The sequence below is a fragment of the Phaseolus vulgaris genome, chromosome 4 (assembly GCF_000499845.2).
Source record: "Phaseolus vulgaris cultivar G19833 chromosome 4, P. vulgaris v2.0, whole genome shotgun sequence".
In the NCBI taxonomy this organism is placed as follows: Eukaryota; Viridiplantae; Streptophyta; class Magnoliopsida; order Fabales; family Fabaceae; genus Phaseolus; species Phaseolus vulgaris.
The window spans coordinates 1,977,376-1,993,588 of record NC_023756.2 but is presented as its reverse complement, the minus strand read 5'-3'; the positions used below and the strand labels follow the sequence as shown (position 1 = coordinate 1,993,588).

The 16,213-nt window shown below is 28.6% G+C and overlaps 2 protein-coding genes across 3 annotated transcripts; both read right to left on the bottom strand.

The window, feature by feature from the left end:
• Positions 1-389: 389 nt before the first annotated feature.
• On the bottom strand, positions 390-5,384 carry LOC137836783 (ADP-ribosylation factor). 2 transcript variants are annotated; one of them, XM_068645511.1, is made up of 7 exons: positions 5,118-5,384; positions 4,767-4,933; positions 3,682-3,752; positions 3,048-3,167; positions 1,529-1,647; positions 1,262-1,343; positions 390-599 (listed from the first exon to the last, which is right to left on the bottom strand). In XM_068645511.1, exons 2-7 carry the CDS (start codon positions 4,912-4,914, stop codon positions 594-596), a joined length of 546 nt encoding a protein of 181 aa, XP_068501612.1. In that variant the 5' UTR covers positions 4,915-4,933; positions 5,118-5,384; the 3' UTR covers positions 390-593. The 2 variants fall into 2 exon arrangements, with proteins under 2 accessions (XP_068501612.1, XP_068501613.1); XM_068645512.1 differs by lacking the exons at positions 390-599; positions 1,262-1,343; positions 1,529-1,647 and adding an exon at positions 2,150-2,224 and having other exon boundaries at positions 5,118-5,287.
• Positions 5,385-6,723: 1,339 nt separating this feature from the next.
• On the bottom strand, positions 6,724-10,778 carry LOC137836777 (polygalacturonase At1g48100). The gene is made up of 6 exons (XM_068645504.1): positions 10,512-10,778; positions 9,734-9,865; positions 9,459-9,638; positions 8,541-8,748; positions 8,055-8,245; positions 6,724-7,322 (listed from the first exon to the last, which is right to left on the bottom strand). The coding sequence occupies exons 1-6, from the start codon at positions 10,698-10,700 to the stop codon at positions 6,939-6,941; spliced, it is 1,284 nt and encodes a 427-aa protein (XP_068501605.1). The 5' UTR covers positions 10,701-10,778; the 3' UTR covers positions 6,724-6,938.
• Between the last annotated feature and the right edge of the window lie 5,435 nt (positions 10,779-16,213).

Sequence of the window (16,213 nt, the reverse complement as noted above, 5' to 3'; positions counted from 1 at the left end):
TATCAAGATCCATAAACAAAAATAAATAAGTTCTGAATCTCAACCTTCAACACCATTTACAACACATCATACCATATATAAAAATCTAGAACTCATAACTCACTTCCGGATACAGTCATCCAAAAGCTTAAATGAAGTACAAAAATAACCTATCGGATATCGAAATCTGGAGTATATAACAATCTCTTCTAGATTTCTGCATCCGTAAGCAAAAATAAAATCAAAATCAAGAACAATGTTGGGTTTTAAATTTTGTGTTGAGTTTAAATGATAAGGTGCAGGAAGAAATTTCCTACAATTTTCTAATCCTGATTCAATAATATCAGGAGCAGCAATACCCCAGAACAAAATGCAATGAAAATATTCAATCGATAAACAAACTAACAAAATGAACACGAACAAAAGTTCCACTTATTATAGCTAAAAGTATTAGCTAATTTAAGCAATCATACAAACCCAAGTTAACACAAAAGAGAATACTTCTAACAAGTGTTCAGCTATTACAACCTTAACTATATAAAACTTTACCATCTTTCTCCAAGAACTGCCAGACTCGCATAAAATCCCAGACAACGGAAATTTTTTCAAATGTCTCATGCCTAAGAAAACAGAAAAAGTTGGTAAGTTGCCAAATGTAAAATATAAGATAACAGACAGCACGATATTAACGATCAAGGACAGTTTTGTAGCAAAACAGATTTTGCTATTACACACTTTAATTTTACTTGGATCAATATTGTTCGATTTAGTAGTTAATTTTATGTTTCGAACAAATTTAAATCTAAAACCAGTTTTCAGATAGTTTCAAACTGTTTTCAGTACTTAAAAAAAAACATAAAAACTTATAGTTGTTTGGTTTTCTACTCGGTTTGTTTTATTCCTCGTGTTCTTCCTTACACACTCATCTTATCCACTTCTATATATCTAAAATATTATTTTTAAAATCTGTTTTATAAAACAATTCTTAAAAACTAAAAAACTCTTAAATATAGCTAGCAGTGTTTAAAATATGATTTAAAAATTAATTAATGTAACATTTCTTTTCTAGAGGTTTGTATTTCAACACAAAAAATTGAAAACTTAACAATTCGAAATATGTATTAGTTTTTTCCCTTTCAATCATTTACATACTTAAACATCAATAATGTTCTAAAAATAACCACATGAAGGAAGGCAATTACAAAAGAAAAGAAACCAAATCATGCAAATGGTGTCATACCAACAACAGTATTTTAATTAGAGCTACAGCATTGAGACTTACCTTGCTGGCAATGTTGTTAGAAAGCCACTCCAGACCCTCATAGAGACCCTCTCCAGAAGTTGCACAAGTGCTCTGGATATACCTGAAATAAATAAAGCCATTGAATGAAAAGGGGTTGCTCACACATGCAAATCTCTTTGGTCAAAGTAAATATAGCATTGAAGTTACAGACTAATCAACGAATGTTCCTCTCACATATATGCAAGAAAATTCAAATCATCAGTATTATCAATGGAAAGCTTTTAGATAAGGATTATATCTTCATACCAGTGGCGTTGACGGAGTGAATGAAGACCAAGCTTGTCGGTTATTTCTGCAGCATTCATTGCATTGGGAAGATCTTGCTTGTTGGCAAAAACAAGCAAAACAGCTTCTCTAAGTTCATCCTGAAACAAATCAACATAAGATTCAGACACCACCCTAATAAATTTCCAATATACTGCCACGTCATTTAATCCCAAAATCCCTTACTTACATTATCTTCAACTTGGGGTTGGGTCATTCAACCCCTAAAACTAGCTCATAAGGCCTTGCTCAACTTTTTATAAGCTCTACTTCATATCTATAGTTGATGTGGGATCCCAACACCCTCTTCCTCACCTCTAGGATTGGACATCAAGAATGTAGGGATTGTAGGACTGATTTTTTATTTTATGTTATTGCACTGAGAAAGCTGCAGGGCTAGCTTCTTTTATATTGCAATAGAAAAGCAACAGGCCAGGAAATTTTTTTGACAATGGAAGGTTGTTGAGTCATAACCACAAGTAATTTAAGGTCAATAAGTCAGGATGGTAACAAAGCACTCCAATTACATCCATCAAATTTACAGAGTTTCTTTTAAGGTAAAAAATGATAATTAAAAAAATACCAAATCAATGCATAATATAATAAGTAAAACACCTTTCATTCCTTTTCTTTTTTGTGTCTTTTCTCTTTTTGGCATTTAAAAAAACATAAACACTCCTGAAGAAAATTAAAAAATACTATGGTTAGCAAACAAGGAGATGTCACTACAACAAATTGTCAGACTTCACAGAAAAATTTAGAAGAATTGTTAATTTGTAGATGGTAAACACTCAAGAGTCAATACTAAAACACTTTTAATAAGAGGTAGTATGGTTAATTAGATACAGATTGGAAAAACTTAAAATATTGGAAAACAATCAATAAAAAAAATAAAGAAAACAAAGCATATAAGGGTAGACCAAACCTCAGAAGCTCCCTCGGTACTAGGAACACATTCAAATCCTTATGAATGGGAAGCCACCATTTTGAGAGAGGGACTATATATCACATCGTCAAAGGGGAATTATTCCTATGTACAGCTCACAATGGGCAAAAATTATATCTTAGTCTAACCCCAAAAAAAAATATAGAAAAGTATGGACCAATTTCCAGATAACACACTTAGCAATAAGTCTCCCTCTTCCCCTAAAATGATTACCAAAAAGGCTTAACATCATGAAAGAAAATCTGTAAGAACACAAAATACCAAAACCATAAAAAATAGATAACAAACATGTGATGAAAAAGGGCGTAATAGGGGCATTTATGAGCAGCTATTTTATTTGCTTAATATAGGAGTTGCATGTGATGGGGAAGCTATGTACGTCATAATTCTAAATTCAGGGTAAAGAATAGTATCTGTACAAGTCATGTAACTGGGGGACAACAACAAAAATAGTTATATATCTATGTGATTTAATAAAATTTCAATAAAGTTATCACAGGTGCTCTATCAGGAATCGAGATATGTGAGTGAAACTAGCATGCCCATAAAATATACCTCATTCAGCATCCTGTGCAACTCATCCCTTGCCTCAACCACTCGATCTCTATCATTGCTATCCACCACAAAAATGAGACCCTGAGTGTTCTGGAAATAATGCCTCCATAGTGGACGAATCTGCATATAGCAACCAAAATTATAGCAAAATTGCACAAACCCTTATAATAGAAAAAATTAAACAATTGAATAAACAACATGAGGCACTAACAGAACATCCCACAGATATAAATGATGTTTGAACTTGCTTAGAGAATACTAAATATCAATCAAAAGAAGACAGGTCCATCAGTGATTCCAAAAAAGAATAACATAGCAGTAAATTCATCAAATTAATCAATTGATATAGCAATATACAGAAGAGAGAGGCATAAGCAAAGCTAATCCACTTCCCCAACCAAACCTTCGTAAAAAATATAAAATCCACCTGCAGATTCACATACAGTCCTCAACTTTATAGATCAACCAAACCAGGGGTACAGATCATGCAAATAAAAAACTTGAATAGAGTCAGGAAGCATAACATGAAAGACACTTTAAGAATGAGAGTCATAGCCAAGCATGACTTTACTAGCTCTTGTTACAATTACAATAGGAACAAACAAACAGAAAGAGACAGGAAGAGCAGTTTTACCTTGTCCTGACCACCAACATCCCACACAGTGAAGCTGATGTTCTTGTACTCCACAGTCTCAACATTAAATCCTACAAAGAAAAATGTGGCTCATTAATTTAACAATTTATACTCATACAATCATAAGAGGAAATACTGCTTTAGCAAACCAATTCATAATGTTTAAATTTCCACATTAAAAATATTATTGCACAAGTGCCAGAAATACCAAAGTAAATAAATTAATCAGAGAAAATTAACTCAATAAATTAGGATCTCCAATACCCCCTCACACTGAGAAATAGACATCTAGAGTGTGAAGTTTGCAAGACAGGACATTTGCAAGTGGTCCAATGCCGGCCCAATAAGCCCACTAACAGTTATTAATAGTCTGTTACCACCTTAAACTTTGAGTTTAAAACTACACTTTTTTTTATAAAAGTTTTTACGTTAAGTATCACTATAGAACTACACTTCTTTTTTATAAAAAAATTTATGTTAAGTATTATGCAACGTGACATAGCTATGTCAACTCTGCAATACCGACTTGCAAGGAGAGGGCTATCCCTCCCTTTTATACTTTAATTTAGCCATATCACAAGTCATCCTAGAATCTCCAACAATTCCCATAACAAAAAATAATAACACAAATATCGCCCCCAGGCGATCCATCAGCTTCTGTGAGGATTCAAATTTTCACATACTCAAAAACACGAACAGTGTTCCAATCTGTACAATGAATTTTTGGTGCGTGATGTTCACAATTCTAATTATTTTTCTTTAGTTTTCCACCGCGTTCTCCTTCAGATACAGCCATGTACCATAGACAGAGACAAATCATGTTCCAAACACTAAGTGTGGATATCCATTCAGCACGTATTCAAATCTTGATTCACCATCAATAATAATAATAATAATATCAACAACAACAACAACAATAATAATAATAATAATAATAATAATAAAATAGAAAAATTATTATTCTTATTATTACACAAAAATAGAAAAAAAGGGGGGAAAAAGCAAAAGAAGCATGTTAGATGGAGCATTTACTAAAATGGAAAGCTAATATTACCAAAAGTGATAGTGAGGAAAAGTGAAATTACCGATGGTGGGGATAGTGGTGACGATTTCTCCAAGCTTGAGCTTGTACAAGATGGTTGTCTTACCAGCAGCATCAAGACCTACCATCAGAATCCTCATTTCCTTCTTCGCGAACAACCTGCTGAACAGCTTAGTGAACGACAACCCCATCCTCCCTCACTCCAATTCGCTGTTCCAAACCACGCAACCATTTGCGACATCGCAGATCCATCGCCAACACACATACTCGAATCAGATACGGAAATAGCAATTATTATAATCAATTGAAAGCTAACAAATAACGAAACGATAATCTGAATGAAATTGATAGAGAGCTCGAAGGAACTGAATCGGAGAGGGATGAATTCGTTTACCTCTTCTCGATTTTTTGTTCACGATTTCGAAGAGAAGAGCGAATCGCGATTTTTTGTTCTCGGAGAACGACTGAAAGAGAGAGGGTTCAGTTTCTCTTGGCACTGTTATTTCATTACAAGTCTTCAAACAAGTCTTCAACACGGCACCGTGTCGAATCTCTGAAACGTCGTCGTTCAATTCGGGATCTTTTCACCACTTGAGACTCGATTTTTTTTTTCTTGAATGAGTATAATATGTTTAAATTTGGAATTTGTAAATATGTTTCTATCAGAAAAATATTATTTTACATGATTTATAACATATTAATTAAGAAAGTGTTATTGAATTTAGAACATAAAGGTAGTCATTAAATAAAAAGTTCAATCAAAATTTAGGATGAAAGTTTGTGACAATGGAATTTTATTTTGGAAAATATTACTTTTACAAAGAAAAGTAATTCACATATACTTGAGAACCTATTATAATAATATTTTAAATTAAAAAATAAATTAAATATAATTAAAATATTATTTTATTAAATTGTGAAGCGAATATTTTTCATTGTGTGGTGTCTACCTATCACCACCCTTTCAGTTTGATTCATGATTGATCAAACATTGTTAAAGGTTTGACTTCACTTTCTCATACTAATGTAATTCCTCATTTTTTTTTATATGCTATTATTCATGCAATTATTAGTGTTACACTTATGGTGTTTTTGTTTAGTGGATTCTTCTTCTTCACATTATTATTATTCATTAGTTATTTATTTTTTTGTAAATAAAGTTACGATGAGAATGTGAAATTTAATTTGTAAAATTAATGTAATTTTGTAAACATTTATTTCTCCCTAAAATCAAATAAAAATATGTGTAAAAACTATTTTAATTAGTTACTTATTTCTTAGAAGGAAAGAAATATTGACAAAATTATCCACAAGATTAATTTTATTCTTACATATTTTCATTCCCATTGGAAAATAAAAAGTTATGTAGTTTATTTTGTAAGAAAAAGGTATTGTTAAAATGTTTATATAAGTCCGACAAAATTTAACTTTGTCTTCTTATGTATTTTCTGATGAAAAATCATACAATCTCGAAACATTTGGCTAAGAATTTGGAAGCATAAGAAGGAGCTCAAAAGACTCTCATCTCAGGAAAAAATAATTGTTATCTTCTCTTCTATTTTTTTCTCTAGTTTTATAAACATTGTATAGAGTAGTATATTGTATTTGGATCATTTGTTTGGGTCATGTTTAGGGCCAATTAGGATAGGGTGTAAATACAAAAAAATAGCTAGAGTTACAATTGGGCCTTCTTGGACCCACTGCAACTCTAGACCATCTAGGGTGCACAAATAAATTACTAGAGTGCAAATAGAAAGCATAGACTGACAAGGAATGCATGAAGGTCCACGTGTCATCCCCTTCATGGAAATGATTTTCACCAATGCCAAAAGACCATTTGTTTTCATGGGAATATGTTGAAGATCTTACATCGTCTAAAGAATGACCAAACTATAATATATAGATGTGATAAATCTCGCTTATCTATATCAGTTTTCTAAAGTTAAATTAAACTTAAAGTTTACTTTCTTAATACTACCAAAAGTAAAACATAAACATAATTGAAAATTTATGTATATAATTGATATATGTCTAAAACATTTTTTCCATCAATCTAAATATATATTGGCTTGTAAATCTTGACCCTAACTTATATATAATACAAGAATTTGAACTATTTTTAAGATATCATGATAATCAACCACTAACAACAACTTTCTATGATGTATTATATTAATCTATATGTAACCCCTACCATAGTATAGTGCTGATAAATTCAGCAAGAATCAATGTTGGAAGCAAATCCTGTTTTTGATGGGTTTCTCTGAAGGCATTCAACAGGAGGGACTGTTTTGGTCTTTAATTCTCCAAATGATTCCCAACAAAAGGGTACACGATCATGATTTTGAGATGATTGTAGTTGAATGGTGTCAAGGGTTATGCCAGTGCATGGTAAGTTATCACTACATGCAAAGTAAATTGGCTCCTTAGTGTATGTTCCTTTAATGTTCACATAGTGTATGCCTGACACTGCCACTGCTGATGACTCATTCCTGCACTTGCCACCATCACAATAGTATTGGTCAATGGAGATTGGAGTTTCCACACCAGAAACTTGAACATTGGAGAACATGATGTTTTGGACTGAGCCAGAGCCACCCTATGAAAAAACATCAACAACTTTTAGTTAAACTATGATAAATACAAAATGTTCTTTAGTGTAAAAATGCATATTTGGTTTGACATTGAATAAAAACTATTCAAGTAACTTTGATTTTACACATTTGAAATCTAGCACAAAACTAAGCCCATGACACGAAAATAATAGTCAGTGGACTTTAAGTTTATCTCAACGAGGTTTGGAAGTATAGAAACAGGATAATCTTTAAAGGGGTATAGTAGATGTATTGGAAGTGTTTGTTTTGGTTCAATTAAAAGTTTGGTCTTAAGTTACATTCAAGTCACATTCTACGCATTTCTCCTTTTCTAATTGGTGTTTTGACCCTTTAATTTGTATGAGGATGATTTCATGATGTACTCTTTTAGGTATATGTTTGATTGCCTTAGGTGATTTTCTCTGAGTTTACTTAGGAGTGTTGTGTATAAATATATATGAGATTATGTCTAATAGGGGAGGTTAAATGTTGCATTTATGTATAAGGGTTAGACCATCCCTAAAGTAATTCATATTTATTCATTTTTTATTGCTGATAAAAAAAGTTTATCTCAACCCTACAATCGACTAACAGAAAGAAAAAATGTCACAAAAAATACTAGCTAGTAAACTTTAAGTTTAACTCAACTCTATAATTGACAAACATAGAAAGAAGAAAAACTCTATAATTGACAAACATAGAAAGAAGAAAGGTTGAGGATATGTGAGTGTATATACCTGCCATGTTTTGATTCTAACACCAGTGAGGGTATTTTGGATAGTGACATCTCGAACAGTGATGTTTCTAACACAAGCTTTGGTGTTCTCTTTGCCAAGACTTCCAATGCTGATGCCATGGCCAGGTCCACAATTCACGTTGTGAACATATACGTCGGAGCAACCAGTTTGTATCGATATGCAATCATCACCTACACAATTTAACACCACAAATTTTACAAGTTTTAGCCATTAAAATTTTAGTTATTAATATTAAATATTATTTTAGCTACTAATATAGTTAATATAATTTTTTTTTAATATTAGATTTTATTTAATAATTTTTTTATAATGATATTTTGTTTTGACATTAATGAAAAAAATAAAGTTTTATTGACACTTTAATAATAAAAAACTTTAAACCCTAAATTTTAAACTCAAGATATACTGAATGAAAATGATGGTTTTTTGAGATTTTGATTATAATTTAGAAGTATGCATGGTTACCACAAGCAAGAGTGGTGCTGTAAATGACCACATTTTGTGAGTTCTGCAGATGAATTCCATCAGTGTTGGGACTATCACCAGGTGATGAAACATTTATATCAAACACTTGAATGTTTGTGCTTGAGTCAAACTTCAGATGGGTTTGTTGGCTGTTCTGAATTGTTATCCCTGTCACTGTCACTCCATCACTTCCATAGAATCTCAGGGCCTAATTGTAGAGAACAAATAACACATCACATGAGAATTTTAGTTTCTAAGACTAAACTATGTGATCTTCTCACATTATACATGATAAAGTGAAAAACAATACTTCTAATTTGAGTTTTCAACAAAACTTTATCAACTACATTATGTACTTTGTTTCGTTCAATATATAGTTCACATTCGAAATCAATAATAATTTAAATAATTTTTTTTTGACAGGTTCAAAAATTTCAAAATAAAATAATAAATAAAGATGGTAAATATTTGAATTTGATACTAATAATTTGGTTAAAAAAAAAGAAGAGAATTTGATGTTAGAAAATTATGTGACTGGATATGAAATAGATGTTGGACTTTGAGTCTAAATATAATTTAATAAAATAAAAGACTCATTGGTTAATGTGAGAAGTTATATATATACTAATGAAAATTGAAGCATAATAGAAACGGGTTTTGTCTTTGTAAATGGGTTGTCTAACTGGTTGGTCATCAAGAAAGAATGTGATCAGAATAGGAATGGCAAGAGATAGATTGAGAAAAAAAATATTAAAAAAGTTGTTTAGATTAAGACGAAGTGTCTATCTTTATTATAATTAAATTTTAAATATAAAAAATATAATTGGTAAGATTTTTAAAATATTGATGTACATTATTATTTATTATTATTATTTATTATTGTAAGCTTTTGAATGATGGAAGAAGGAGTAATCTTACTGTTGGTTTTGTGCTTGGAAGTTTTCCATTGGGTGAGTCATTCCACCAAACAGAACCTTGGCCATCAATCACACCTTTACCTCTTATTGTAATCTTTTTAAGCTTTGAAAATTCAAGCCATTGCAGGGTACCAGAGCCCCAAGCTTCAGAGCTTGTTGGTGCAATGATTTTTCCATCCAACTGCATGTGTTTTTATCATCAATATATCATGTAAGATTCTACAGTGTGATAACATTTTAAAGAGTGAATGGGAAGAGAAAGATTAATTCCTTCACCTGAAAAACAATGTTTTGCTCACAGTTAGGACCTGAGAAGGAGACTGGTTTCACCAAAAATACAGAACCAGATGGCACAACCATTGTTGAACCCTCCACCTTACAAGTAGCTTCCCATGCTTCTGCAAAAGCCTGCATAAATTTTAGTGTGATACCAAGTTAATACTCACAAATAAAAAATTCAAACTATTATATCACCTATAAATATATAGTCTTACACGAGTTGAAAGATTTTAATATAAGAGAGTGTATTGAAATTTCACATCGATCAAAATTAAAAACATATAAATTGATGTAAACTTCATTTTATAAGTCGATTTTATAAGATTGAGTTAATATTCGAAAAACTCATACTATCCAATCACCATAAATATACAGTTTCACATACAAGTTGAAGGATTTTGATGTAAGAGACAGGGTTGAAAATTTCAAATTAATAGAAAATCAGAACATAAAAATTGATACAAACCTCATCTTATAAGTCGATTTTATAAAGATAAGTTAGACTTAAAAATTATTAAGTAGAAAGCAACAAATACACACAAAAACTAATGAGTTTATTTTTTTTTCATAAATTTGCTCCTTCATTATTAAATACACATTTTTAACATATTCATGGATTCAATATTCAATCTTGAAGACAAAATCTAACATGGTATTGTGCTGCACCACCATGTCAACACATTCATTGATGCCAGATTTTGTGATCATCTGAAAACTGAAATGTTGGAAAGAAAAAGTAAAGTTGAACCCATTTGGGAAAACAATGAAAAATGACCTGTGTATCATCTGCATGACCATCACCCTTGGCACCATAGTCCAACACATTAAAAGTAGCAGAAGTTGCTTTGAGTTTCCTCCAGTGGCTCACACGTGTGGCACTGCAGCTTGAAAACCACACAGAAAATGCAATTGCAGTGACTAGTGCAATGATCTTTGCATTCATGTTCATGTTCATGTTCTTCATTTTGAAAGAGAAACAGAGATGCAAAGGAAGAAGGTGAAGAAGAAAATGGTTTCAGGAGAAAAAGAGATTTTGTGGTTTATCATAGCGAGAAATTGAAGCTCTATTTATAGGCAAAAAAGAATTGTGGCACTTGCATTGCACACGAGACAAACAGTATCAAATCGTGACCAGTTCACAGGTTATAGACAATACTAGAATTTAATTGCAATAGTTTTTTTCACTTTTTAATCTGATTTACATTATTCATTATTTCTTATTTTTTTTTAAGAATTATTTGAGTTTACAATGTTTTCTTTATAAAAATGTTGTTTTTTATTTGTCTTGATCTTGTCTCGAGAACAAGAAATACATAGGTCAATCAACACATTTGAGGTATTATCTCGTTTTAGAAGTAGATGTTTCGTCACGATTTTGTTTTTAAAAATTATCTCGGTGAATTAAAAAAAAAGTAATATATAAATTGTTTTTAACATCGACTCTTAAACATCATCATGAGACTATATTAAACATACATTTAAGATTATTCTTAATCAAAATTTTGATTGTTGGTAGTTATAAAACTCCATGTAAACATAACTTTCATCACTAATATAAAACTAACTTGACTTAATAAAATAAAATTTACAACTTATTTATATCTTATAATTTTATTCTCAAAATTGTTCAACATTTTAATAGATTCTAAAATTAAAATTAAGAAAAAAAATATAGAAATCAAAATTATATTTTTTTTAAGTTAAGTACGAGTATTTTAGTAGAATCTCTCTGTATATTTGAGTTTCATTATATGTAATTGTGATTTAACTATTTGAAATTAAAAAAAATTACTTATTATTTTTATATCATTTATGTAATCTCACACCATTTAAGAGTCGGATAAAAAATAATTTATATACTCTTTCCATCGAAATGTTTTTAAAAGACAAAATTCTAACAAAACATCGACCTTTAAAACGACACAGAATATCTCAAATACGATAATTGATTCTAACAATAATATTTTTTGAAATTGAAGTCGGATTGATACATATTTTTTATAGTTTATTTATTTACACTATTCATGTAAAAGTCGTTAGTAGTTATCAGAATCAATCTTTTGACTTATGCATATATATATTTACACCCATTAACACGATATGTGGAGGTTCACGAACTTAAGCTTGGAAAATGGAAGAATTTTAACCCTAATATTAGGGTTGAATCTTATAGAACCACGTTGTGGAGGGCCATACCAAAGACTCTAATTTTTCAAAGAAAAATCCTCATTTCTTGTTCTTGTATTTAAAAAATAACACATCAAAAACAGAAGAAGAGGAAAAAAATGCAAGACAGAAAAAATCTGAATTCAATCCTATGACCTATGATATGACGCAACTTAAGAAATTTAATCAATCATCACTCACGGACTCGTCTTACAATTTTTTTATTACATATATGTTATTTTTAAGTTTAAATATAGTCATGTTTTTGTTCTCTTTAAAAAAATTATTTGATGTTTGTTCGTGTAAAAAACAACTTTAGTACTTCTTGTTTTATTTAGTTTTTTTTTTAGTCTTACAATATTTTGTATATGTTGAGTCACTAAAAAATAATTAAATAAAATTTAGTTTTAAAAGTTAAAAATAATTAATTGATATATTAATTAAATTAGATATTATTTTAAAGACTAAAAAATTATTGATTTATAAAGTAGTTATTATTATTAATAAAATTTATCAATTATTTTTTACATTAGTAATTAATTAATTATCAATTAATTTAAATTCTAAAGATGGTGACTAAAATTTTAATAGTTAATTAAATAAAAATTTAAAAATTACTTTATAAATTTTATTAAAGTAAAAACTATTTTGAATATTAATAATTCATTTAATCATAATTTAATTAATATAATAATTAATTACATTTTATCTTAAATTCTTTTTAACTAAAAGTTTATTATTGACCTACTATACACACTAAAATAAAAACAAAATATTGTAGGACCAAAAGCTAAGTAGGAAAATCAGAAACAAAATGAAACAATATTTTAGAAAGAAAAACATATTTAAATCTTCTTTTGATTTGATTTTCCTTTTCAAGTATTCACATTTTTGGGTATGAAAAGAAAGACCTAAATAATTAGTTTTACATCCAAAATCTAAATAATAATAATAATAATAATAATGAGAAGATGATAAAATAATTTTTGTTCCTTATTTGACCTACCAACACTAGGGTTGAAGCAAGCATGTGTTGGCTTTCTCTTATTCTAGTTAATTTAGTTGACAATAACAGAAACTTGTTCTCATCTTATAGTGATTATTATATTGCTTCTTAAATATTATTCATTTTTTTTTGTTGGTTAAATGGGAAGGAACCTTGCTTGCAATGAAAATATGGTTTAGGTCAAAGATTTGCTCTGTTGTGATTAGGCCATTAATTCAACAAATACTTCAATTATTAAACAACATTTCATGCGACAATATCGCTATAAAATGTTCTGCATGCATAAAATCACATTCTAGAATAAAATAAAATGGATATAATGTTTTTTTTTAATGTGTATCTTTAATTTTATTAAAATACATAATCACCTAAATTATTTGTTTTAGAAGTTGAAACATGTTTATAATTCATAAAATTTTAAAAAATGGAGGACCGAATCAAATTAATTAATCATGGTAATTTAGGTGAAGTGTTTATTACATTTAAAGTATTAATTATTGTACTATCTATATCCAAAGGCACAAAGTATTTACTAATTATCTAAAATGGTGTATATTACCCGTTTGTCGTTATTGTATATTAATCCAAAATGATTTTTTTCATAGTGTAAAATTTCTATATTATAAAAAAATTAACTTTTTTATATAGATCTTTCGATAAAAATATTTTCGTATTATTTTATATTAAAAATATACTAATGAAGAGAAAAAAAAATATCACTACAAGGAAATTATGAAATAAAAACTAATTTTAGAGGCAAAATATAATTAGTGACTAAATTGGATATCATTTTAAAGATCAAAACAATTTTGGTAAATTGTTATCTAATTACAAAGGTTTTAACTACCAATTATTTATATTCTAAATTTAGTAGAAAAACTTTTGTAGTTAATTAGATACCAATTTAAAAACCATTTAACAATAATAGAAACTAATTTAAAAATATATTTTTTAATCTTTAAAATTCTAAAATAATTTTTAATTTAGTCATTATAGTAACTAATTATTTTTTGTTACTAAAAATTATTTCTATTTAATGATTTCTTGTAGTGTATTTATATTCACATTTTACAAAAGAGATGGTACTGTTTTTTACTTAAAATTTAAAATGCATATATTACATTATTAATCTTAATATGAATGGTTAATCTAAAATAAAAATAAAAATATTAAAATTAAAACCAAAGACTTTTACTCATGTTTTTTTTTAAATATTGAGAAATAAAATAAATTGAAGAGATGAATTTGGAAGAAATTACGCATGAAATTGGTGTTTGGAAAGCCATATAAGGCGGCAACCAAAACGGCGAAGGGAAGTGTGTGAAAGTGACAGCGCATGTGAGTTAATGCTTATTATTTCAATTTTTTTAATCTCAAATATGTTACATTTCTTTTGGGTGTAGATAAAATAAATAATGAGAGAAAAATAAAGTGAGTTGTATAATAAATAAGTAGAAAATTGAATTATTTAGTTGAAAATAAATAACTTAAGATGTGTAATTTAAAAAACTATTATCAAATTTCAAATCACTTTTGAGTATATGAATATCTTCTTGAAAACTATTTTATGTTTTAGATGATAAATATTAATGTTTGAGATTGTGTATTAATGAGATTGAGTTTTTTAGTTATATTCTCACAAGGTTAGATTGAGATAAGTGTCAGAAAAATTAATTATGCTTTACAACTCTTATAACTCAAATAATGTTTGACTGCTAGAGCGATAGATTAGTATTGAGATAGATGGGGTTCCAAAAATCCTTTGATGTAAACAAAGTACAATGCTACTCAAGCTTGTCATTTAGAAAATATGTGTTAACTTGCTTGTAGATCAAGCTAGGATGAGAGCAAAACAATTATCTCTTCTCTAAAAGTATATCACTTTGTGTTAGTGTGATGCTCAAGTAATATGACATATCATTCAAGGGAAGTTTATGTAGCTTGAACGATGGATGTTTAACAAATTTTCCTGTGTGTTTAAATGGTGAAGGTCGCTCAAGCCATAATTATTCGCTCAGGTGGCCTGAAAGTGAAACTAATGCATGTTCTTGTTCAATTAAACAATGTACATGTGTGTAATTGTTTGAGAATGTAATATTTAAGATCTTGAATATGATTTTGAGTAATTAAATGTAAGTTTATTGAATTAAGCGTGTTATGTTTGATTGAATGATTTAAATTACATAGTAGAGATTATATGTTGAATCATTGTGTTATATTAAGTACATAAACCTATCAATGAAGGAGATACATCTACATCATAAATATTAGGACATCAGACAATGGAAAAGAAAAAGTTATTTCACCACTGTTACATATTATTGGTTGTACATTTGTCTATGCAATGCACTTACCTAAATTTTTAACGAGTTAAGTTATAATTCCTCGTGCTTAATACAAATATAAGTTATAAAACTAATAATGCTTTGAGATATACTACATAAAGCTGAGTTTTGTATTTTTATGATAGTTCACACCTAAAAATTGAAGTAGTCATGAAAAAATTAAAGCATTAATGTGATCGGTAGAGTATAAAAAATGTGAATGGGATCTTCTACTAAGAGAGTCTCAAGTGTCATTTTAAACTAGATTAACAAGAGTTTCGTACCATTGTTTTGTTACCAAAGTAAAACAAATTTACTTTTTTTTCTATCTATCTTAGATTCACATGTAATTGTTTTCGTATAAATACAAAACGATTCAAACTTGAAAGGATATTTAAACATACTAATAAATAAAGACATTCATCTAATTAACTATCAAGGTTGTTACTACCAGTTATTTAGATTCTAAAGTTGGTAGTTAAATTTTTAGTAACTAACTATATTCCAATTTATAATGCCAAAATTCTTTTAAATATCTAAAATATGATCTAATTTAATCAATATAACAATTAATTATTTTTTTATAATTGATTTTTTATTTAATAATTGTGTAATGGTGCGTGTTAAAGAGTATAAAAGAAGTTAAAAGAAAATCAGTGTCTTGAATAAATTATAATAGTGGGTGTTGTTACTTGGTTTTGAAGTTATATTATATTTGATGTGGAAGGTTTAAGATATATGTATACAATTCTCATGCTTCAAATGATGGCAAAATGGTGTCTCATTCATCCTTTAAACTAATAGGTTTCAAATTATACATTTTTAAATTTTGAATTTTCATTTAACTTAATCTTATTATTTCATTGGATTAACATCATTAATGTAATAATTGTTGATTTTAAAATTTTGATAGGTTATCCAATTTCTAAGTATAGCACACCAATTTGAGGTAATATTAATTTGAATTGAAGTTCATTGATT

Coding starts and splice junctions, on each gene's coding strand:
- LOC137836777 (XM_068645504.1), bottom strand. CDS start 10,700: ATGAAGAACATGAACATGAACATGAATGCAAAGATCATTGCACTAGTC. Junction 8,246..8,540: donor CAGCACCACTCTTGCTTGTG/GTAACCATGCAT, acceptor TAAATTGTGTAG/GTGATGATTGCATATCGATA. Junction 7,323..8,054: donor TTAGAATCAAAACATGGCAG/GTATATACACTC, acceptor GTTTTTTCATAG/GGTGGCTCTGGCTCAGTCCA.
- LOC137836783 (XM_068645511.1), bottom strand. CDS start 4,914: ATGGGGTTGTCGTTCACTAAGCTGTTCAGCAGGTTGTTCGCGAAGAAG. Junction 1,648..3,047: donor TGCACAGGATGCTGAATGAG/GTATATTTTATG, acceptor GATTTGTTTCAG/GATGAACTTAGAGAAGCTGT. Junction 1,344..1,528: donor TCACTCCGTCAACGCCACTG/GTATGAAGATAT, acceptor TATTTATTTCAG/GTATATCCAGAGCACTTGTG.